This window comes from Vespa velutina, chromosome 2 (genome assembly GCF_912470025.1).
Source record: "Vespa velutina chromosome 2, iVesVel2.1, whole genome shotgun sequence".
NCBI lineage: Eukaryota > Metazoa > Arthropoda > Insecta > Hymenoptera > Vespidae > Vespa > Vespa velutina.
Window position 1 is genome coordinate 320,849 of NC_062189.1, and position 23,224 is coordinate 344,072.

Below are 23,224 nucleotides of genomic sequence, written 5' to 3' on the forward strand. Positions count from 1 at the left end.
AAATCGCATTTCTGCCTAACGGATTTTTGCATTCTGTTCAAGTACCCATGAAGCATTACACGGTCGGTAGTCGATTCTCCTGCGAGAGGAAAGAAATGGAAAGAGAACCTACGTCTTACCTACCGTTCTTCCGCGTGCACAAAAATTATAACGTCGAGGGATGTATGCAAGGAAGAGTGACTTTGTAATTAATCGACAATTAAGCATACAGGAAAAGCAACAAGTTCAATCTAATCGTGCATCTCGCATGATTCTTCGCTGCTACCCCGTGTAATATAATAAATTCGTTTATTGATTAGACTATAATAATTATTCGTGTCTATTTTTCAGTTGTTTTTTTTTTTTTTTTTTTTTTTTTTTTTCATGATTCTCTATGGGAACGTCGAAAGTAACACCTGCATTTAGGCAAAGCCGCCACATCACGTTGATAATTGGGGATTGCCAATGTTATCCATGGGTAGAAAACTTTCTTAAACCTTCGTCACGTGACTTACCATACTAGAGCTGAAAAAATTCTTTTCTCGATAATCAGAGGATTATCGATTGAGTATGAAGTAGCAATATAGCTACCTATAGACGATTGACGTTAAAACTAAATAATAATATCAAATGAGATTATTGAGCGATCATTCAAAATCGTCGGTATAAGATTTAATGAAATTTTAAAATAAATCGACGATATGTCGCAATTGTGTAACGATAAATTTGTATAATAATAGCTGCAGTCGATAAGGAAGATTAGCGACGTAAATCAACAAGCTATTCTTCGTCGATAAGGAAATCGGAGTTATCGACGAGACGCGCCTTTGACGTACATTATCAAATATTAATTCAAAAGGATGGCGACGCAACGCAACGCAACGCAACGCTACACGCAATTATGGAGGAAGTTTTAGAGAACGAAATGTTTGAAAGAACGAAAGGAAAGTTTTAAAAAAGAACAAAGATCTTAATATCCGCCAAGTGCAAGAAATGAACGCGTGATCGTAAGCGATTCGTACATATCATAATTCTCTACGGAAATTTTTCTACGTAATTTAATTTCGAGGTAATCCCAATGAATAGTAATTTCTAGTAATTAAAAATAGTAATATTTCGATCGTTCGAGTAAGGTAGAAGGAAGGAAAGTTATCGAAAGGAAAAGATAGGCATGTACGTATATAGTACGTTGAAGAGGCAAGGTCTCGATCGTTTTAAACGATAGAAAGTAGTTCGAAGGTTATGATGTTTTCCTATGCAACTCGATCACGGAACGTACAGTTCTCTATTTTCATTCCAAAGCGGAGCGAACAATGGCGAAGGATGGTAGTGGGGTAGGGCAACTAAATTGGGCAGAAACCAGTCCGACGTCTAGTTTGGCGAGGTCGAAGGTATCTCGAGCGCAACAGCAGCAGCAGCAGCAGCAGCAACAACAACAACTAGAGGTAGGAACGCATAAGCCATCAAAAGAAGGGAGGAAAGGAACGAAGCGAAGCGAAGCAGTCGCGCAGACCTCGACACAATGCCGAAGTTGATGCTCACAAAAGGAGTCTACGGTTCGGGGCCCTTCGACGCCGACTGCCTGTCCTAACCTCCTCTCTTTCGTCTCGCACCAACTTCTTCTTCTCTTTGCTTCTTCGAGAAGGGGCGAGGAATCGTGAGAGAAAATACGCCATTGACGGCGCGACACCGAAATAATGAGAACGAATCATTGATAATCATATATGTTATACATTTATAGATTAATTATCGAACATTTATTTTTCATACGTATAAATGGATATTTCAACGTACGATCGCTGAACCATAGAAAATATATCCAATGAGAGTTTAGCCGAATGTAAAATTATACGTTTCAAGAAGAAAGTGTTAGTGATACGAAAAGTGTCGGACGGAAGTACAATAGATTTGAAAGTTCTACTCCGTTCGATGTGCCAAACGGAAGTCCATACAACTGCTTCGTTGTACAGATTAATGTGAACGTTTATGGTGTTGTCTAAAAGGTCAGGATTATTTTTAGCGGTTCGGTTGCGATGCATTCGCGAATCGACGATACTCTTCTTTTTCTATCTCTCTTCTTTCCTTTCTCTCTCCCCTCCCCCCTACCCCCTCCCCCCTCCCTCCTCTCCCTCGCTCTCTTTCTCCGACGATGCAGAGTACAAATCCGATGAGGGAAAACGAGTGCACATTTCCGTCATATTTCGAAAAGTATACGTACGTATTGTACGTGCATATCAATCGATTTATTGCGTCCTATGTCCTGGGCATCGTGGAAAACCAATTTTCAAACGATCGCGGTAGAACCGAAGGAAGGTTATATTTTATAGTCTTGTAAAGTAGGATTGAATAATGAAAGACGACTAGAGAGAGAGAGAGAGAGAGAACATCGAACGAATCATCGCATGACGATAACGGATAATTTATCGTCGGATTCATAACTCTCTGCATTTTAGCACATTCCATAAATCCATGAATCAGCAGGTTGCATTTCAAGGAATTTCCCTGGCCGCGGGAATATCTTTCCATACGATAGATGTAATCTATAGAATGGAAAGAATACGTAACGTAACGTGAAAATATTAATACGAATCGATTCGAATAATACGATTCATAAGGGACGAATCTTAAAAGGGAAGAAAACACGAGAGGAATGAAAATTCGAATGTGGTGGAATCGTCGTTGGAAGACAAGCTAAGGCTTCTACGTTCCCTCCTCTTTTCCTACGCTTTTGCCGGCAGATGCGAGAGAGCGAGGAGAGAATTTTTCTTTGTCCCTCTCGACAGTGACGGCGTCCACGTCCACTCCTCGAAACGATAAACGTTGCGTTCTACCACGATAACAATCGGGATATCTCCTGCCTCTTTCATTCACCACGATAATCTATCTCTCTCCCTACCCCTATCCCTCCTACCCTCTTTCTCTCTTTCCCACGGTCCTATTCCGATATTCTTAAGCAATCGTATGCAGATGATACACGCACCTCGTTCTTTCGCGATAACGTTTTTCCTACAACTTTGAATCATCGTCGTCGTCGTCGTCGTCGTCGTCGTCGTCGTCGTTTGAATTATAGCATCCTCAAATTATGTGCCACGCGTTAAGGATAGACTCGATCGTCTAGAAATATTTCCTCTTGTTATCTCTTTCCTAACGCCAGAAATTCGAGTGGCTCTTGCGAGGAAAAGAGTGGAAAAAGAAAAAGAAAGAAAAAAAAAGGAAATGTAGCTCGATACGATCAGCAATGGCGACGATAGAAGAGACCCTTGAGGAAGCCCTTGGAAGGGCCCTACGATCGATAGCCCCGCCCCTGATCTGACCGAGGAGCCTCTCCGACCCATTCCAGACCCGTCGTCGTCGTCTTCTTCTTCTTCTTCTCCTCCTGTGCTTCGTCTTTCCTTCGTCTTCTACTTCCTTCTCCTCTCCTCTCTCTCTCTCTCTCTCTCTCTCTCTCTCTCTCTCGCACACGACGAATCGAAGGAAGCATTCCATTCATGTTTCGGGACGTCGCGCGACACGCTGATCGCATAGAGTGGAATAGAATACGATAGAAGATATCTACGAGGAAAAGGAGGAAAGTGGAAACGAGTGGAGGACATTTAGAGCGTCATCGTTTACTGGCGCCACGGGATATAATATTCGTCGAGACTCGTCGATGCGTTGTCCAGCTCTTCGTGATCAGCAAACAACAGTGGAAGCCACGTAAGAAAGACGCAGCTTCTTGGATTAGAAAGAACACGTGGCTTGCTTGTTGACTGGTGAATTCCCTTCTCTCTCTCTCTCTCTCTCTCTCTCTCTCTCTCTCTCGCTCTCTCTCTCTCTCGCTCTCTCGTTTGTTCATTCGTTCGTTCGTTAGTTCTCTCTCGCTCTCTCGTCGGCGTTTCTTATAGAATACCTGATAGGAGAATCGGTCCGTCCCAAGATGTAAGAAAATGTGAAATCTATGGAAATGTTTTGTAAGGAGGAAAGATCGGTGATCGGATAGAAAGACGAGAGAGGCCCTTAGAGGAAGCCTTAACGTTCAAGCCGAAGCACCTTCTACGGGCCCGAGACGAACACATCGGTCCTCTTCCCCCACTTCCTCCCATTCGTGCTCCGCCCTCGGTAGGAACGTCGTCCTCGTCTCGCAAAGCTCTTTACTTTACACTATCGAGTCGTCTTCGTCTTCATCTTTGCTTCGTCTTCGTCTTTGTCGTCGACGGTGTCGTCGTCACGTCGAGAGTACTCGCGATCTATTAAGCAAAATCTAGTAACAGAGATCAACGCGGAATCCTATGCACGATCGTGTGTACGGTGAAGTGTCAAAGGTTCTACGTCTGATCTGTGTGTATGTTCTTGTCTCTCTTTATCTATGTATCTATTCCTCTCCCCCTCTCTGTGCGTATATCTTCTTCTATTAAAGTATTGCCGTTAACGATCCTAGGAAGCACGATCGTTCGACGAACGCGAGTCGAAAGGTCGAAGGGAATGACGGTGGATAATAAAAGACGGTGAGAAATTGCTTCCTTTAACGTGTATGTGTGTATGTGTGCGTGCGTGCGCGCGCGCGCGCGCGTGTGTGCGTGTGTGTGTGCGTGCGTGCGTGTGTGTGTGTGTGTGATGTGTGTACACACATACATTATTCGTCGTATTTTTTTCTCTCGTTTTTGAATTTTGATAGAACTACGAGGCGATCGTTCTAAGAAAAGTTCGACGTACGTGAAAGCACGATAGCGTGCCAGCTGATCGCTCGACGTGAATCATTCTGCCTTTCTCTCTCTCTCTCTCTCTCTCTCTCTCTCTCTCTCTCTTATTTGAAGATGACGCGACTAGAGACTAGATTGTTTCCACGAACCACGCGTTCCTCGTTCTCATCTGATTCGCGACAGTCATGCATGGCCTCTTCTTATAAAGTCGATCGCGAAAACCGGTGGCGTAGTGTCGAGTTCGACGTCCCGTCGAGCACGCGGCCGGCCCATGGCCGGCTGCTCTCTCTCTCTCTCTCTCTTTTCTTTTCTTTTCTCTTTTGCTCTCTCGTTTTCGCGACGCAACAACTTTGTGCTTCTGCTTTTATTATCGAGTGTAATAGGAAAGTAAGAAAGTTATTTTTATCATCGTTTCATATTTTCCAGTTATTTTCAAGTTGTTTTTGTAACCATAATTCCCTCTCTTCGTCTCTCTCTCTCTCTCTCTCTCTCTCTCTCATACCGAAAGAACAGTATCATCTCGGAGAAGCTCTGGAGAAGTTGAAAGATGTTGTCGGTGCGTAGAAAAACGTGTTCTCTCGTCCAGGATTACGTCGCGTTACTCTCGCTTCCGGATCTTTAAACGATATCCGAATCTTACCTTCGATTCTAATTTCGTGGTCTCTCGATAGCGAGACGGTGTTACCGTTTCCGGTGGAATGCTGCGCTCGTTTTGTCGCGTCTGGGTTGCCTAGTTTCGCCCTTTCGTCCCCTCTCTTCGTGCTTACGCCAAGAGATCGCCGACGAAGGTCTTTCGTGGGAGACGAGCACTTTGGAGTACCGGCGGCCCTGTTACAACACATAGGCGAACGAACTTGTACATGTGTGCGTGTGCGCGCACGCGTGCGCACATACGTAAATATATTCACTCGGATAAAAGGGAATACTCCGGAGGAAAGTTTTTTTTCTCCTTTTCAAAATTCCCGCTCGAGATTCTACGTCGACGCCATTTTTCATTCCTTGATTATCGTTCTTCGATGATAACGTTTTGTCGTTTCGCGTGTCGGTAATAGAGCAAACGCTTTGGAATATTACGATCACTCGATAATGGGATAAGACATCGAATGCAGATATACGCGATCCTTCGCTGATCATCGGAATGTTCGAGCCAATGAAAACTATCAAGATTCAAGTGTAAGACGAAATTGACCGAACGTAATTCGCATATGTCGTCCATTCTTCCGGTATACTTCCTTCGAGCTTGCGGATCTAGAAGGAGAATGTAATATCGTCGGTAAGGATAATAATGGGGGAATCTTTGTTCTAAATTTTAATCTCGAAGGATTTCGTAGGTTTCTTTTCGTCAAAGATTCTATCGTTGTCATCGGCTTTACCACTATTTAACTTAATTATCACGTAGGAGATTATGCCGATGGGATGTGAAAATTTGCACAAATTGTCGCGAGTATGCATATGTGTACTCATTAACGATACAAATCTTATTTGTCTCTCTGGTTCGGAGCGGATGGCGGGACGGAGGGGCGAGAGAGGGAGGGAGGGAGAGAGAGAGAGAAAGAGAGAGAGAGAGAGAGAGAGAGAGAGTGTCTACGGTGAACGGCTTTTGTTTTGATAACACTACGAATTTCGGTCTACGTGAACATGCACGCGAGCGCTCATAACTGTGTGGGTAGTCCGACTCTGAACTCGATCTCATAGAGCAAACGACGTTATTCGTAGTCTCTCCTCGTCTTTTCGACTATATAATTATCGCTTGATACGATAGCAAGCGTATCCAATGTCCCTGTGTTATCTATTTTTCTCTCATTCATCGTTCCGATATTTTTTCAGGTTGTACTCAACGCGCGTTACTCCGGTGATCGTGCATCCAAGTAGATAGATAAATCTTTGACTATCGATAAAACGCGCGAGATTCGAAAGCGTTGGCGGGAAATTCGTTTTGTCGATCGATCGTACGAGTAACAAAATAGCTCCTCGTTACACATACGTATACACGTGTATATGACATTTTATATATATATATATATATATATATCGTGCGTATATGCACGTGTGCGTGGATGTATGTATGTATAAAGTGATTTTATCAATCGAACATTGCTCGAGTTAGCCACAGAGGTAAGCAACCTTTCGTTTCGTTGTGATGCAATCTTTCTCACTCGAACGATCGACGTTCTACGAACAATAGGTCGTAACGTAAGAACGATCGACTTTTGATCGGGAATAAAAGAGAAGAGGGAAAGAAAAAGGAAAAAAAACAAAAAAAAAAACAAAAAAAAGCAAAAACGGAACGTCGTTTATCGTAAAAGTAGTTCCTCGTGTACCCTGCCACTCGAGATACCAAGTAGCCTCGTTGCGCAACTTTTCAACATTTAGTTTGTCACGGTTATCGACGCTCCTCTTATTTTACATCTCCGTTTGTATTTCCGTTTTTCCTTCGAGAGGTCGATAGAAAATGGCGTCGATAGGAAACCATCAGAGTAAATACATGTATCCTAGATGCGCTTACGTACGTACGAATGCATGTATATTACGTATATGTACCTTTTCCAAAATTTTCATATTTTTATAGCGTAGGAAATGATACAAAAAAAAAAAAAAAAAAAAAAAAAGGAAAGAAAAAGGAAGAAAAAATAGAGAGAAAAGGGAGTAATTTAAAAGACGCCATTTCCTTCGATCACCGTACATCGATGGTGGACAAAAATATATTTTCTTATATCTACGTATTTTCTTTCCTTCCATCTAGCTTTCCCGAGTGATTCTTCTTCGTTGGTGTGGAACGTCGAAACGACCCCGTTTTCCAAGAAGCCGATGTCGAGATAATGCCACGTGAAAAGGCATACTTCTACATACACAAACTCGCTAGCTTCACCGCCGATGTAAGGATGCTTCTCTTTAGTTTCATAGACCTTTCCGTTCTTTTCTCTCTCCCTCCTTTCAAACACCCTTCCTCCTTTCCTCTCGCTCTCCTATCGTCCTCCCACTGCTTCTTTTCTCTGTCCTCTCTCTCCCCCCCCCCCCTCTCTCTCTCTCTCTCTCTCTCTCTGTCTGTCTCACACACTCCAACGAAAAAAAGTCCCGGATGCCCGGATACTTCTCAGAAGGCGCTATCCCCACTTCGTCTTCTTCTACTTCTTCCTTTTTTTCGAGATTGTTGCACGTTTTTTCTCTTGTAACGCCTTTTTTCCCTCTGCGCCTGCATTTTCGTCCCAAGCAGAAGCAGAGTCATTGAGAGTCGTGATCAGGATCTCGTCGAAAATATCATCGCTAGTGAGTTTTTTCTTTTTTTTCTTTTCTTTTGTTTTCGATTATTACGACTCGCTTACGTTCCCTTCCTCTATTTCTTTTTTTTTTCTTTTTTTTTTCTTTTTTTTTTTTTTTTTTTTTTTTTTTTTTTCCTCCATTCTTTATCGCGAGAGGAAGCCGATAAAAATATTTAATCGAGCCAAGCGGACAAACTCGGCCGCAAGCCTTCTCACTCCCAATCTCGTTGCAACATTGTATCGTAATCGCAGTGGCGCGTACGACGCCTTCCCTTCCGCTCGTTCCGATGCTTTTCATTAATAAATCACTTCTTCGCCGAGGATGCTCAATGAATCTACATAGATGTATACATCCATACATCATACGTACATACATACATACATACATACATACATGCATACATACATACATATATAGATACATCTTTGCTACGAAAAAATGGAAAATAAAAACTGAGAAGCGATAACATTCCTTCGAAACTTTATTACATTTCCGTGCCGGGACGGTAACTTTCTCTTTTTTCTTCCTATCTCTATAACACAAAATATTTACCATCCTCATCCATCTTTATTACTTCTCTCGACCCTTGAGAGAAAAGTTACATTCTCTCTTCTCATTCTTATCGCAAGTTGTCGCCATACCAAATGAAAAATTACTTTTTCTTTTTCCTTCTTTCTTACAACAACGCGTCTCGTGTAAATATCTTTTTCATTGTTTGATTCTATCCAATTTTCACCGCATTAATCTTAGGAGCTCTCTTTCAATATACCAATATATTATCTATCAATAATCTTAAATTTATTGATTTTATGTCGAACTACCATTGTAAAATACTTGGACATTTTAAACTGAATAATGACAGTAAAAATTATCTAAAGTCCCAAATGTCACTGTAATGACCCCGCTTAGGTTGTTTCTTCTTTTGTATTAGTACGGACCTTTTTTAAAATCAAACAATTAGAGTTGTTCCTCTACTCAACTACATCAACTATCTGCCTGAAAGATATATTACGTGCAGGAGTATAAAAAGGACGTCGTCGCCAACTATCGGTTTAGTATTTGTCGAACTTTTGAGTGAACCGAACGATTCGAATCTTTCAGTTTTCTTTTTTCCTTTTTCCCAAGAATATTGAAAAGTTTCTTAAAGGAGGACGTTTAATCACGGGGATATCGTGGGTGATGTACATCTTGAAAATAAGTTACGCGTAAACGTCATAATTTTGGTAGAAAAAAAGAAAAAAATTAGAACAAAAAAAATTGGTATACTCCAGGTAAAAAAGTTGACTCTCCCGAAAATAAGTGTAACGAGCATTATTTTGATATGTCTACAACGCCTAACGATCAGGATAATTGGTTGCGGATGTTATTAGAAGGGTACTACTACTACTCCTACTACTACTACTACTACTACTACTACTATCACTTCATCCAAGGTTTGTACGATATATAAGGGCTTCATTACGTTTACAAGATGTTTCGGAAGGCGGTGAAGGGCGACGAGGGTCCTATTATACGAACGCAGGTGTCGGTGCAGATGTCACGAAGCAGACGGTGTATGCCAACGTGTGTATATATATATATATATACGTACTTTTTCTCTCTCCTTCTATATATACACATATGTATATACGAACGTCATTTCCACCGCTTAGTCTGAAAGAGAAAGAGAGGAAGAATTTTCATTGAAAGACTTCTAGAAAACTATATTTACCTTCCCGTCGAAAAGAAGCTACTATATCATCAGCACGCAAGTGTGTTTCTTCCTTCCTTCCTTCCTTTCTTTCTTTCTTTCTTCCTTTCTTTCTTCCTTTTCTCCTTCGACGTATTTAGTTTCTAATCGCCTTCGCTCCTTCCAGGTCTTAATCAAGAAAGATAAAACAGGAATTAATATTTGCCTGTTTGCATTTTTTTCTTTTTCCACTTCTTTTTCCTTCCACTTTATGAATTTTCAAATATCAATGATGGTACGTACGAAAGGATTGCCTCTATAATAATATTGAATTAAATATATTGTTAATTTTTTAGAATATAGGCGAAATGTGGTGATGGCCGGAAGATCTCGACGTCCGAGCTCAGAGCTCGGACCGGATCTCTCATCTACACATTCGAAAAGACCCAAATTATCGGATTTACCTCAAGAGGTTGCATCTTACGTCACAGTCGAAGAGGAAGATAACGTGGAAAAGGAGTTAGAAAGTAGCGAAAGGATAACAACGCCAAAGGACGTTGAAGAAGAAGCATTAAATCTCTCACAAGGTAGAGAAAATAAGATTTCTTTTGACAAAATGTTTTCGCTTGATATTTTATATATTAGTTGTGTTGCATGTAAAAAAAAGAAAAACAAAAAAAAAAAAAAAAAAAAAAAAAAAAAAAAAAAAATTCTAGAGACATTGAGTGCAACGGAATCTCCAATAAATGAAGTAAGCCCAGGACCATCCTGGAGAGGTCACAACATTCTAAAGCCTGACGAAGAGCATACCGATCAAGGAACGTCCCTTGACATGAAAACCACTGAATTGGATTCTGCGGTAGATGTACAAACATCCTTAACGGGGGAACATGCGTCATACGAGGAATTATCTTATATTGGTAACGGTGCCTATGGTACTGTTTACAAAGCTAAAGATTTAACCAGCGGTCAAGTAGTCGCGCTTAAAAAAGTTAGAGTACCATTGACGGAAGATGGACTACCCACGAGTACATTAAGAGAAATAGCAACTTTAAAACAGCTTGAAAGATTCGAACATCCACATATTGTAAGTACTTCAATAATTTGTTGCTTTTTATTTTAATTATTTTATTAATACTTATGGCATATCTCTTAAAATCAATAGGTTAGATTATTAGACGTTTGTCAAGGCAATTATCATCAATTGCCTTCCAGCGACGAAAGATCTGACAGATCAAATCAAGGATTAACTCTTTGGTTAGTCTTCGAACATGTGGAACAAGATTTGGCATCTTATTTGTCGTCATGTCCAGAGATAGGCATATCGTCCGACATTGTAAAGCAAATGTCTAAGGAGATCCTTCGGGGCGTTGAATTTTTACATAGTCACAGGATTATACACAGGGACTTAAAACCACAAAATTTATTAGTAACGCGAGAAGGAACGATAAAAATTGCAGATTTTGGCTTAGCCAGAACATATGACTTTGAAATGAGATTGACCTCTGTGGTAATTTTAACATTTCTTTCTATATACTTGAAATATACTTGTTTTAGCTTTACGAACAACTTACTTTCTATATATTCCATATTGTTTAGGTTGTAACCCAATGGTATCGAGCGCCAGAAGTTTTATTAGGTTGCTCGTATGCAACTCCCGTAGATACGTGGTCAGTTGGTTGTATATTAGCTGAGCTTAGTAGCTTGAAACCATTATTTCCAGGTACCAGCGAAGGAGACCAATTGGATAGGATTTTTCGGTAAGCTTTAATTATAACTATTAATTCATTATAATATGACTTGTAGACGCAATTGTGTGTGTGTATATATATATAGATATATTTTGTACTTGATATTTTAGAATTATTGGTACTCCATCAGAAGTAGAGTGGCCAAAAAACGTATCGCTTAGTTGGAATGCATTTCCTAATAGACAACCAAAGCCTTTAAGTGATGTAATACCTAATCTCAATGATGACGGATTGAATCTTATACAATCTTTATTAAAGTTTGACCCTCGTGTTCGTTTAACTGCTACTCAGGCTTTAGAGCACAAATACTTCGATGAAAATGATTCATGTTTAGACTGATAGAATTATTTTTAGGGAGCGTAATTTATCCAATAATATCCAAAATTATACGTACATATAGAAAATTTTGGATATTATAATTAACATTTTTTAGGTTGTAACAATATCATTTTCAACAATATCATATTATATAAGATGTTTAAGTAATTGTACAAGATATACCCAAGACTTGACCTTAGTTATTATATATTATTTCAATCTATCTTTTATATACCAATTTAGGTATATAATAGTAATAACGTATAGTATTTAAAAAGGTATTTTATAATAACTCGTAATTAATGTTTAAGAATTACGATATTTTCTAAAAACACAAAGACATACTACTTCTGTATTTTCTACGAAGTGACAAATTTTCCTAAACTTCTACTGCGCGTAAATTAATTAGTTATGAGCTAATATTGTTTAGCTTCGTTTAATTATATACTTAAATATACACACGCACGCACCCACACATACACACACCCACACACACGCACACACACACGCAGATATATATTATAATAGGATAATTTTTATAAGACTGGGGCCGTTTGACCTATTAGAATCATTGAAAGATTTAGGATCTTTCATAGGAAACCAGAAAAGACACTGCCATATCTTGTAATATAAATAAGTAGCTAGATATATTAATACTAAGATTGTATTTTATGTAAGATATCGGCTATCAACGTATAAATATCAACGATATATATTTATATGTATATGTATTATGTACACCTAAGATAATAAGATACTGTAATGCGTTATTACAAAAGTTAAAAAGACTGTATAATAGAATAAAATCATTTTATAATTTTGTAAATTATTAAAATAATTCTACCAACATTTATTTCGATTGTATAATCGTTTAATCATTTAATATTGGAAAAGAAACGAAAGTCAAAAATTCAAGTTTATTCCTTGAACATTTAATATTGCATAAGAATCAAATCTTCGCGCCTCATATTAAGTCTACCATTATTTTATATTTCCAAGGTTGGTGATAATCTAAACATGAGGGACCTTTAAACTTAAAACTATATCTCTAAATTTCCTTGTTAACGAATGTTCGTTAAATTTCACTTTTTTCGAAAATGTCTTTTTTCTTAAAATTTGCATTGATTCCGTCCAGAAGGATCGTATCTTCGAGTGGCAATATATCGAAGAGCTTGTATAAAAGAAAAATGGCGACCGAGGTGGAAAAAGCACAAACCGCTACTCCCGGCGGCGATACTATATTTGGAAAAATATTGCGTAAAGAATTACCGTGCAACTTCATTTACGAAGACGATAAGGTGAGCTATTAATAATTAGTAAAGAGAATGCGTATATTTATCATCCATGTGTATCATTCTGTTATTTAACTGTAAGGTTAATTTTTCGACGATTCAGCGTGATTAATTGTTTTGTTTTTGTATCAGTGTGTCGCATTTAAAGATATCAACGCCCAAGCTCCTGTACACTTCTTGGTAATCCCAAGAAAACCAATTTCACAATTGTCAAAAGCAAGTAACGAGGATGAAGCTTTGTTGGGGCATTTGATGTTGGTAGCTCGACAAGTGGCAAAACAAGAAGGTCTGGATAATGGTTTTCGTTTGGTAATCAACGATGGAAAGGACGGTGCGCAATCGGTCTTTCATTTGCACCTGCATGTACTCGGCGGTAGGCAGATGCAATGGCCTCCGGGTTAACGACTTACGAATTATACGATCTAATCTTATTTCGCACGAATTCGAAACTCATGTATTACATATATTTCCCTTTCGAATGTTAATAAAAGGATGAGGTTATGAAATATACATCAACGCCTTGAATAAAGTCTATATAAAATAGATTTCTTTTATTTTCGATACATTTAAAGATTAATTCATTCTCATTGAAAATGTTAGTATTTATATCGTTAGTTTTCATTAATCCATCTGTTCAACAAAAGTATAAACTCTCATTTCATTTTCTCTCGTAAACCGTATACTCGAACTGAATTCCATTTTCCTCTTGAATTCCATCTGGTACATTGGGATCCCTAAAAACGATCGCAATTATTATTATTTCGCGATACGTTAAAAAGGAATTGGCAAAACTTACTTGACCGGTACGAAATCGGTCGAAAGCTCTGGGAAAAATGTGTCGCAATCGAAACGTTTCTTTATTCTCGTGAGATACAAACGATAAAAATTTGGTAATTCCAAAACGTCCTGAAATTAAAATATAAACTTTGTAGAAAGGGGAAAAAGTTATTATCCAAAGGATGATCCAAAGGGATGTGGGCTTACTTTATAAACGGAACTTCCTCCTATGACCCATATTTTTTCCACTTCTTCGCACAACGGTGGTTGAGACACAATGTCGAGTGCATCTGAAATACTTTTGCAAGGAATCGTTCCGCTTCCAAAGTTTCTACAAAAATTTTTTTTAATGATATAAGTTCTTCGAAACGACTATCTAGAAAGGATTACTTTCTTAATCTTTCGTGTTTTAAATGATTACAGAGATTGTCTCGTCAAAACCATATTAATACGATTCTGCAAGGGCTTATATTTTGGCGGTATAGAATCCCAGGTTTTTCTACCCATCAGTACCACATTTTTTTTCTTTTCATTACTTGTTTTTGACGTCATGTGCGTGAAAAATGCCATTTCAGTCCTATATATGTGAGAATCACGATTAGACCGTTATATCCAATTATATTTCAAGAAAGCGAGTATTATGACGAGATATTAAAATAAAACTTACTTCAGGTTCCATGGCAAATTTCCATTTATACCGATTCCCAAGTTTTCGCATGTCGCTGCTATTACGTACAGTTTTAAATGCATGTCCCAATCGAAAAGAAAACTTGTGAGAACATTCAAATGTAACGCAGTCGCAGATATGTAAGATGGCTTATGGCTCGTACACGTGTTGTCCAAGGTTGACTAGTTGAAAGGAGGGAAAAAAAAATGCAAATTTCCCTTTCCAGTCACCAGATGGTACTGAAAGATCACTAGTTCTCTCGAAAAAATTAACCAAGGCCCTATCTATATTTTTTTTTTTTTTTTCTTTAATTACGTTGACATTACACCGTATATCTTTTTTGTTTGAAACAACATTCTATACATATCTTTATAATAATAGCAATGTCTTTTCTAACGATGAGATAAATAATACATGGTATATTATAAAACAACATTCATTATATGCTTTTGCACAGTACGTATCTTAAATTATTATTATTATTATTATTATTATTATTATTATTATTATTATTATTATTATTTTATACTTATTTACAAGATTTCTTTTTTTTCAATTAAGATCTATTTATGTCTTCTGTTTCTTGGTACTCGGGCCGCTATCTTGTTCGTCAGTTTGAAAAATAGTTTTTGGTTGTGTCTTCTTATACGCAGGTGCTATCCAGTATGGATTTTCCTCTGCTTCTTTCGCATATTTCAATATTGCCTCTCTAGGATCCTGATCATCCTCTATTCTTTTACTGAGTCCAAGATTACGAATAACATAAGAACTTAATGTTCCACCGGACGACGCTACTCTTCCACCTTGACCGGAAGTAATCGGTAAGTCTGGACGTCGCGATTTCACAGGATCGAGACGATCTTTTTCCATTTGCTTTCTAACTGATTTAGGCCTATCTTGTCTAAATAACGGTAGGGCGTGTGGGGTTATAATTTGTTGAGTAGACATTACTTCCATGTGCTTGTGTTTGAAATGAGATTTGACGACGCACAATTTGGCACCTCTCATACTCCTGTTGATATCGTAATATACTTTAACAATACCATTTCCACAGCCAACAAATAATTGATTTAATTTTGGATGCCATAAAGTTTTAATAACGTGCGAATTTGTTACTGGTATTTCATTTACGCGGTCAAACGTTTTAGTATCGTAAAATAATATTTTACCCATGTCTTGACCCTTTTTTAAAGATTCACCAGTAACTATCATAGAATCGTCCGGACTGAACATACAATCCGTTGTTTCATATCTTGAAAATAAATCTTTTACTTCGAATATTGGAACTTTGAATGATCTTAAGTCCCATAATTTCAATGTATCGTCGCAACTTCTCGTTGCCAAAGTTTGTCCAAGGTAAGAAAAACTCAAGCTTGATATTTCATTATTCGAGCCATGGGCATTTCTTAAAGTCAAGGACGGATTCACAAAATTTTTTCTATGATCCCACATTTGTATGGAACCGTCTATACATCCGCATGCCACGACGGTTCCCTCACGGCTATAACTACACGTAGTTGGAATAGTCTTTACACCATTTTGTGCTCTACATTTTATAACGTTCTTATGACCACGTGGCCTATGTAACAGCCAAATTCTACAGGTGCTATCTTGCGAACAGGTTAAATATTCCTCTTTGGTAAATGGATGCCAACATCCACAATTAAGACCTGCTGTGTGACCCTTTGTACGTGCCATGTCCGTTATGTATTGATCGCCTTTCACGGTTTCGCATTTTTCAAACCCATCCCTATCCAATACCTTAGCTTGTGCCGCACCTGATATAACCAGTATTACATCTCCGGTCGTAGAGTATTGTAAACATTTTATTGGATGATTTTCACAAGGTTGCAAAGTTCTAAAACTTCGCATCGACGAATCCATACCAGCGAAATCCCAAAAACAGACATCGTAATCGATCGATCCTGATGCAAGACGTGCTCCGGATGGATCTGCAGCAATAGCAATTACTGCCTTCGTACCATGTGTCATTGTTACCTCGTGAGTGCAAGGAATTTTCTCTTTCAATGACATTTCCTCTGTCTCAGATTCCTCGTCCTCCTCCTCCTCCTCCTCCTCCTCCTCCTCCCCCTCCCCCTCCTCCTCTCCATCATCTTCTTCTCTCTTGTCGTCAATAAGGATCTTTTTGGAAGAGCGTATTTGAGAATCGCTAGCCACCTTACTCATTTTTTCTTTCGAAAACGAAAATAATATCACAAAGTTGAAAGCGTCGTAGTCGATTATTATTTGTTTCTCACGCTTAATCGTGCCAAGAATATCGACGCGTTAAAATATACAACGAAACTATGCTTACGTATGTTTATCTAGAGTGGAAAATACGAGCTCGTATAGAGTATGGTAAATGTTGGACAAGTTCCTTCTTAGGGGAAAGTGCATCGAGATGATTTCAGTTTCTCGTAAAGTGAAATAACGAAAAGCAAAGAGATTTAACACAAATACTATATATAATTTCTTTATTTTTCATATTGTTATTCGTTTTTAAATAATGAATAAGTATTATATATACGTATATATTAGGTTGGAAACTATGAAATGGGCGTTGAATGAAAATAAATAACTAAACAAAAACGTCCGTTTCATAGTTTCCAACGTAATAGATGGCGCTGTTACAGCTAGTAAAATTTGTTGCCTCTCTCTTTGGTTCTTCGATGTTGGTATGCCTACAAATTTACTACCTTTTTTCCTTTTTTTGACCTCTGAAATTTTTTGACTTTTTTCATCAATTTCTTTTTGCATAATTATTTTCATATGTTTTTCTTTTACAACGGAAACAAATATTCCTTGTTAGTGCAATTTTTTTCTTGATTCATGTTTCGACGATAATGTAACATGTAAGCGTTAATACACCGTCTCGAACGTAAGGTGGTGTTAGCGTCTTTCTCGTGCATAAATATGCGAAACGTTGAAGCGAACAAATCGTATGCTACTAATTAATATGATTTTACGAATATACATTATAACAGGCATTATTTAAAGTGATTTGTCGAAATTGTCTTCGTCGTAAGAGAAGAAATTTGTCGAATTTATGTTTGAAACGTTACGAGGATATCTTAAAAAAATAAAAATAATAATAATAATAAAGTAATATTCTAAGGAGACAATGAATGAATGAATTTAATAGAAACAAAAGGGAAAAGAAATTGTAAAAATCGCACGACGCTTTACTCGGAGCATAAGTGTGCGCGCGTTTGTGATACACGCTGGCATGTTTCTCGAGTCTGGGAGGGGGAAGGGAAAGGACACGCCGCGTGTGCACGGCCGACTGCCTGCGAGTGGCTGCTTTATTATTAGCAGTTCTTGCTGGATCCTTTGATCTTAGCCGACCTCGAAGCACTACGCCACTCACACCTGTCGACTGCCGTTTCTACTTCAATCAGGAAAGCAGAAAAATGTCTCTATCTTCTTACACTCGAGAGAGACTTACGAAAGAGAAGAGACAGTTTGCTTAAAGGTGCGCATACTTAAATATGCGATAAACGAATCAATTTATCTTTATCTTTATCTTTGATTATCCTTCAATCGTATAATCATATATCGCCTTAAGCCAGTATATTATTACAATTTTCTTTTTTTTTTTTTTTTTTATTCATTACTTTCGTTAAAATGTCTCATTTACTATCAATACATAACGCTACGTTGTACGTTATATACCAATAAAAGTTGATTCAGACGTTTTTCATAAACGTTTCTCACTTTCCTAGTCGAGAACCACTGGTAGGTCGGCTGAATATCCTAAGAAGTTGAGTACCACAGGAGATCATTACGTTATGGCGGTAGGGCCCGCAAGGGTGGGACTAGTGGGTCAGCCAAGCGAACCGAATCTCCCCTTCACGCCTTAAAAAGGTCAGTCGAAGCCACTACCCTCCATTCCCTATAAATATACGCTTAACTTACATTTCATTTTCCATTATTCCTTTCGTGTCCTTTGTTTCCTGATACACGTAATACTTTTGTCGGAAAAAATTGTAAAATAATTTGTCTCTCGTGTAATTTCTCAAGGATCCACGCAAACTTTTGTTCCACTCATCTTTCTTGGAAGAGGCCTAATTAAAATGAGAAAAATACTACGTTGGCATTAACCGAAGGGAAAGAAAGTTACGCGATCGTTACAGGAAATCGCGATGTGGAATGCGGTGCGACCACATGTCGCGCAGATGCCAAAGCGTATGGGGTTAATCGTTGCTTTCGTCAATTAGCACATTTGCGGTGTAATTGACATGAAAGAGAAGACATGCGGTCTTGTTCATTTTGTTGCGGCGAAATTGTTTTTGATCGTCTTTACGGGTCAGCCTATACGTCTCGCCTTAATAAAATAACTAATTTCGCCAAAGACGAGCAACTACTGACGATTTTAGCGATAAAAAGCGGAAGTATTCCTTGGAGAAATTCGCTAATTAACCGTACAATTCGATGAGAAACATCGACCGAATACTATGTAGGTACTTGCTACCAGAAAGGAATAATCTCGATAACGAAGTCGATCGCATAACTCTTCCATATAAAAATTCATTATTTTCGAGTTTCTCTCTCTCTCTCTCTCTCTCTCTCTCTCTCTCTCTCTCTCTCTCTCTCTCTCTCTAGAAAGGAACGAAATAAGAACGAAAGGAATTTCATTACTCGGCATTAACGCTAAGACAGAAAATGATAAGAAAATATTATTATTTTTTAATACGAAGAATTTTCTCCAAGATGCAATTCTCTCTTACCCTTTCTCTTGTTTCAGACCGCAGACTTTGATAGTACATAAAATCGCAAAGAATTAAAGGCCCCAAGTCGGATCACACCTTCGGGATACGTGAGCGCGGAACACCCGTTATTACGTTACAGAAACGAGTATCTTGGGGGCCTGTAAACTTCTACGTGTACGAGATGGACCGAGAAAAAAAAAGGGAACAGATATAGGAAAGAGATAGGATGATTCTTGGAAGGAGAACTCTTTCGAGCCCTTCAAATATAGCCACCTACTTATATAGCATATACATTATACATGTACGTCGCGGCAAGTGGTAAAAATCACTCCCTTTAATTTGATCCCTTCCAGACCTTGCTACCTTGCGCTCTTGAAATGCTTCTGGCCTTCGAAGGCGTAGTAACTTTGTAATAATCTATATCTACTGAGAGGGATAAAAGAACGTTATTAAATTCACACGAACATTGAATATCATCTTACAAAAATTTTTCTCTAATAATAATATCACAAATGTTATCAAAATAAATGTTGAACGGTGATAGCATCGAAGATAGACGGTTTTGAGTTTGGAAGCTACGGATAGTGTCAAAGTCGTGAGAGATGCGATCGAATAGCGGAGAGAAACGGGATTTCGCTCGAGCGGGAGGAGATACGTAGAGTTGGCAGATAGAAGGGAAAGGAAGGGAGAGGGAGAGGGAGGGAGAGAGGGGGAGAGAGAGGGGGAGAGAGAGAGAGAGAGAGAGAGAGATAGAGAGAGGAGGAGGGAGAAAGAGAGAGGAGAGATACTGGCGGATACGTAAATGGTGCAAGGGAGCCTCTCATTACTCGGTAATAGCCCGTAATAACATGGATTTAATGCGCGGCTTCAAGTAGAGGCTATAAGCTATAAGCAATCGTTCGCCGCCTTCGGCACTTTTAATGAATAGCCCCCTACTCCTTTCCCGGATGTTCATCTCTCTTTTTCTTTTATCATCTCTTGTACCTAACGAAATTTGAAAAATAACTAATTTTCTACGGACTAAAAGTTTTATCCGTCTTTACATTTATTATATATTTATTAAGAGAAAAATAGAAGGAATATGTTAAATTTTGTAAAAAGATGAGTCCTCTTTGAAAAGTCGAGAAAAGGTATCGAAGAACGTTCGAATGACGAAGAGAAAAAGATTCGAGGTATATGTTCGAAGGCATAATTGCGCTCGGATGAAGCTCGAAGAGAAAAGAGCTAAGGATGTTGGTGGGCGATCGAGGGTCCCGAGGCGACTGCGTCTGCGTCTGTGACTGCGACGGCAGCGGTGGCGGTGGCGGTGGCGGCGGCGGCGGCGGCGGCGGCGGCGAACCATCAAAGGGAACTGTAATTAGCTGCGCATGTGCCGTGCGGCCAAGCGGAGCACCGGACGCGGGAATTCCCACTTTTTGCTCGCAATCTTCATTGCTGGACGCTCTTGGGACGAAACCCTCTTGCCGATCTTCTTCTCTTCATCTGTATCTTCTTCTTCTTCTTCTTCTTCTTCTTCTCTTTCTTGACTTCCCTCACGAAGAAATTCACGGCGATTACCATCTCACCGTAAACGATGCGACCCGAGACGCTGATTTGGATTAAAACGTATGAATCTCGAAAAAGTACGTTTACAAGTTTACGTTATATATATATATATATATATATACATATATATATATATATTTTTACCTTTTTTTAATTAAATTTAAACATTAACTTTTACGATCATCGGCCCGTCTTTGAATTCGAAATTCGCAATGCCCGAGTGGAAGTAAAAAATGGGGATACACACGGCTGGCAGTTTGAGAAAGCACCGAGCCGAACTGACCGCCGTGCCGAGACACGTTGAGATTTTAAACTTTTTCTGCGTCTGTCGCTTGAAAATCACGATTCGATTCACCGGGATCGGTCGAGAACGGACGGGGACGAGTTTTTGGGCCCTTCGACGTTAGGCCCTTCACCTTCTCTTCTTTTCTTCCCTTTACTTGTGTCTCCTCGCATGGGATCATTCCTCTTTTTGTTTCTTTTGTGAGCCGCGGAACGATCGAGCTCGAAGAAATATCACTGGAAAGTCCTAAGCCCGATCATAATTATCTAGAGAATTTAGCGAAAGAATTCGTTTTAACTGACCTACATACACGATGGGGCACCTTTTATAGGTACACATTTTAATGAGATTTTTCTCCTCTTAATTTCTCATCGTCAAAAAGTAAATTATACGCGACCATAGGAATCGGCAACTCGATACCAGTTTTTCTACAGGACGGAGCTCGGTTAATAAATGCAGAAAAGTAGCTCCGGACGTGGACTCGCTTTGCTCGAAATATCCAAGGCACGTTCCAAGGAGGAACCGCCGATGGATCTTCACATCCATCTTCTTTGTTCTCCTTTTTCTGGTTGGAGCCGCCGCTTCTTTTACCCCTATTGTTTCTACCTCATCGTTGGCGTCCTTTCTTTCATTCATGACCGGCGAAATCAAATCGATGCCCGATGAACCCTAAGAATGCTGACAATTTTTGAAACATTCCTTTTACATGTCACGGAGTCGATCTGTCCCTAGTGTCGCGTTGCTTCTCGAAAAGTAATTCTTCTTTTTTTTCGTTTTTTTCTTTTTTTTTCTTTTTTTTTTCTTTTTTTTTTTTTTTTTTTTTTTTTTTTTTTTTTTTTTTAATCCTTTTATACGAGTATATGATTCTCTTTCTTTTGTATATCTATTCGAAATTATAGCGACAGTCCTTCGTGGAATAACAATTATTTCTAATGAATGGCCGACGCGCAAGTTCATTAAGATCTCATATGCAACATTTTCTCTCGCGAGGAAGACAGTGCCGTAAATCTTTTCAGACGCGACCGCGGTCGAGTGCATAGAGATGCACGAAACACGAGGTACCCTCCATGAATCACATCGATTCGTTCATCTTTATGTTATTCTTTTTATTCGTAACAAGAGCGAGGGGGGAGTGGGAAAAAGAGAAAAATATATTCGCACATTAAAAGCGCACTCTTAGGTGCACGCCCTTATGCGAGAAAATGGATTTATAATCGCGTTTGATAATACCGTTGGTGGTCGAGACGTAAAAGGAGAAATGCGGACGCGATATTACGGTGTATCATCGATCATTATCTTATACAAGAACGAGCATTAACGTGCATTAACTTTGCCTCCTTCGATGTGAATTTAATACGTCGTGATGTAAGTCTAGGTTTGATTAAAGGAGACAATCTTGAGAAATTCACCAACGATTTCTGCACCGATCGATTTCTTTTCTATCGCTATATATTCACTGCTGCATCTGGTATTAGTTCGAAGACGAGCTTGTGTTTTTCGAATTAGAAAGAAATGGGGAAAAAAAAAAAAAAAAAGAAAAGAATGAAAGACAAAGTTAGAAGAAATATAGGAGAGCGGTTATTGAAGATATTCGTTACGGGCCGGCTTATACACATTAACACGATTTTCAAGTTTCTCGACCCCATGCTTGTCGGACCCGTGCTCGGGGCCTCTTTTCATGTCTGTCGGACCAGTCGCAACGGTCTGTTACGCCCATCGAAGGACGACCGAGGGAGTAACGATAGAGCTTCTCCGGTGCGGAGCTTTCATGCAGCGAAATAAAGAAACCGGTGAGACAGGTCGTGTCCTATGGTTTTCTTTGATGTAATCCGCACGAAGACTCTCATTTTCTCTTAAACGCTAAAGTACTAATTACGATTATCTTATACCTTCCGCGCATTCTTTTTCCCCCGATCCTTTTCTATCGACGACGTAGGCGGTATCTATTTTGAAAATAACACTCTTGCTATTTCTTTATTTTCACGTTTTGAATACATGTAAATTTTTCAAGTTTATTTGCTTCATTCTTTGGAAGATTCAACGTAAAGAAAGCTGACACGTAATCTCTTATTGAAATCATGTAAGTACGTACTTACATAGCAGAGATACGATGAGTGGGATGCGATACCTAAAGGATACATGAGTACGTCGCAACGAAATTTATTAGAAGCCCGTCTCGGTGCCGTCGAAATTTTATTCAGCGCCTGAACGGCAAAGGCTAAGTCCATTGTGAGCCGTAATGAAATCATACAAAAGGGTTGTTGGCCGTGGATACTGAGGGACCCTGTCGGAGG

General features: G+C 39.0%; 3 protein-coding genes and 2 long non-coding RNA genes across 23 annotated transcripts; 2 read left to right on the forward strand and 3 right to left on the reverse strand.

Annotated features, from left to right (window-relative positions):
- Positions 1-1,963: 1,963 nt before the first annotated feature.
- LOC124946963 (cyclin-dependent kinase 4-like) lies at positions 1,964-13,494 on the forward strand. 19 transcript variants are annotated; one of them, XM_047488460.1, is made up of 9 exons: positions 5,092-6,320; positions 6,486-6,773; positions 7,402-7,534; positions 9,945-10,175; positions 10,305-10,675; positions 10,754-11,098; positions 11,188-11,348; positions 12,793-12,955; positions 13,082-13,494. In XM_047488460.1, exons 4-9 carry the CDS (start codon positions 9,965-9,967, stop codon positions 13,349-13,351), a joined length of 1,521 nt encoding a protein of 506 aa, XP_047344416.1. In that variant the 5' UTR covers positions 5,092-6,320; positions 6,486-6,773; positions 7,402-7,534; positions 9,945-9,964; the 3' UTR covers positions 13,352-13,494. The 19 variants fall into 19 exon arrangements, with proteins under 19 accessions (XP_047344423.1, XP_047344418.1, XP_047344432.1 ...); XM_047488467.1 differs by lacking the exons at positions 5,092-6,320; positions 6,486-6,773 and adding an exon at positions 1,964-1,982; XM_047488462.1 differs by lacking the exons at positions 5,092-6,320; positions 6,486-6,773 and adding an exon at positions 3,476-3,675.
- On the reverse strand, positions 7,234-9,850 carry LOC124946977. The gene is made up of 2 exons (XR_007100255.1): positions 9,631-9,850; positions 7,234-9,572 (listed from the first exon to the last, which is right to left on the reverse strand). It is a non-coding gene; the product is annotated as an uncharacterized LOC124946977 (long non-coding RNA).
- On the reverse strand, positions 13,475-14,661 carry LOC124946972 (dihydrofolate reductase). Its single transcript, XM_047488503.1, has 5 exons — positions 14,394-14,661; positions 14,148-14,303; positions 13,934-14,057; positions 13,746-13,855; positions 13,475-13,683 (listed from the first exon to the last, which is right to left on the reverse strand). The coding sequence occupies exons 1-5, from the start codon at positions 14,474-14,476 to the stop codon at positions 13,608-13,610; spliced, it is 549 nt and encodes a 182-aa protein (XP_047344459.1). The 5' UTR covers positions 14,477-14,661; the 3' UTR covers positions 13,475-13,607.
- A 107-nt stretch (positions 14,662-14,768) lies between these two features.
- On the reverse strand, positions 14,769-16,728 carry LOC124946965 (gastrulation defective protein 1 homolog). Its single transcript, XM_047488478.1, has one exon. The coding sequence runs from the start codon at positions 16,578-16,580 to the stop codon at positions 14,961-14,963; it is 1,620 nt and encodes a 539-aa protein (XP_047344434.1). The 5' UTR covers positions 16,581-16,728; the 3' UTR covers positions 14,769-14,960.
- An 810-nt stretch (positions 16,729-17,538) lies between these two features.
- On the forward strand, positions 17,539-19,781 carry LOC124946978. The gene is made up of 4 exons (XR_007100256.1): positions 17,539-17,865; positions 18,116-18,257; positions 18,414-18,849; positions 19,138-19,781. It is a non-coding gene; the product is annotated as an uncharacterized LOC124946978 (long non-coding RNA).
- The last annotated feature ends 3,443 nt before the right edge of the window (positions 19,782-23,224 follow it).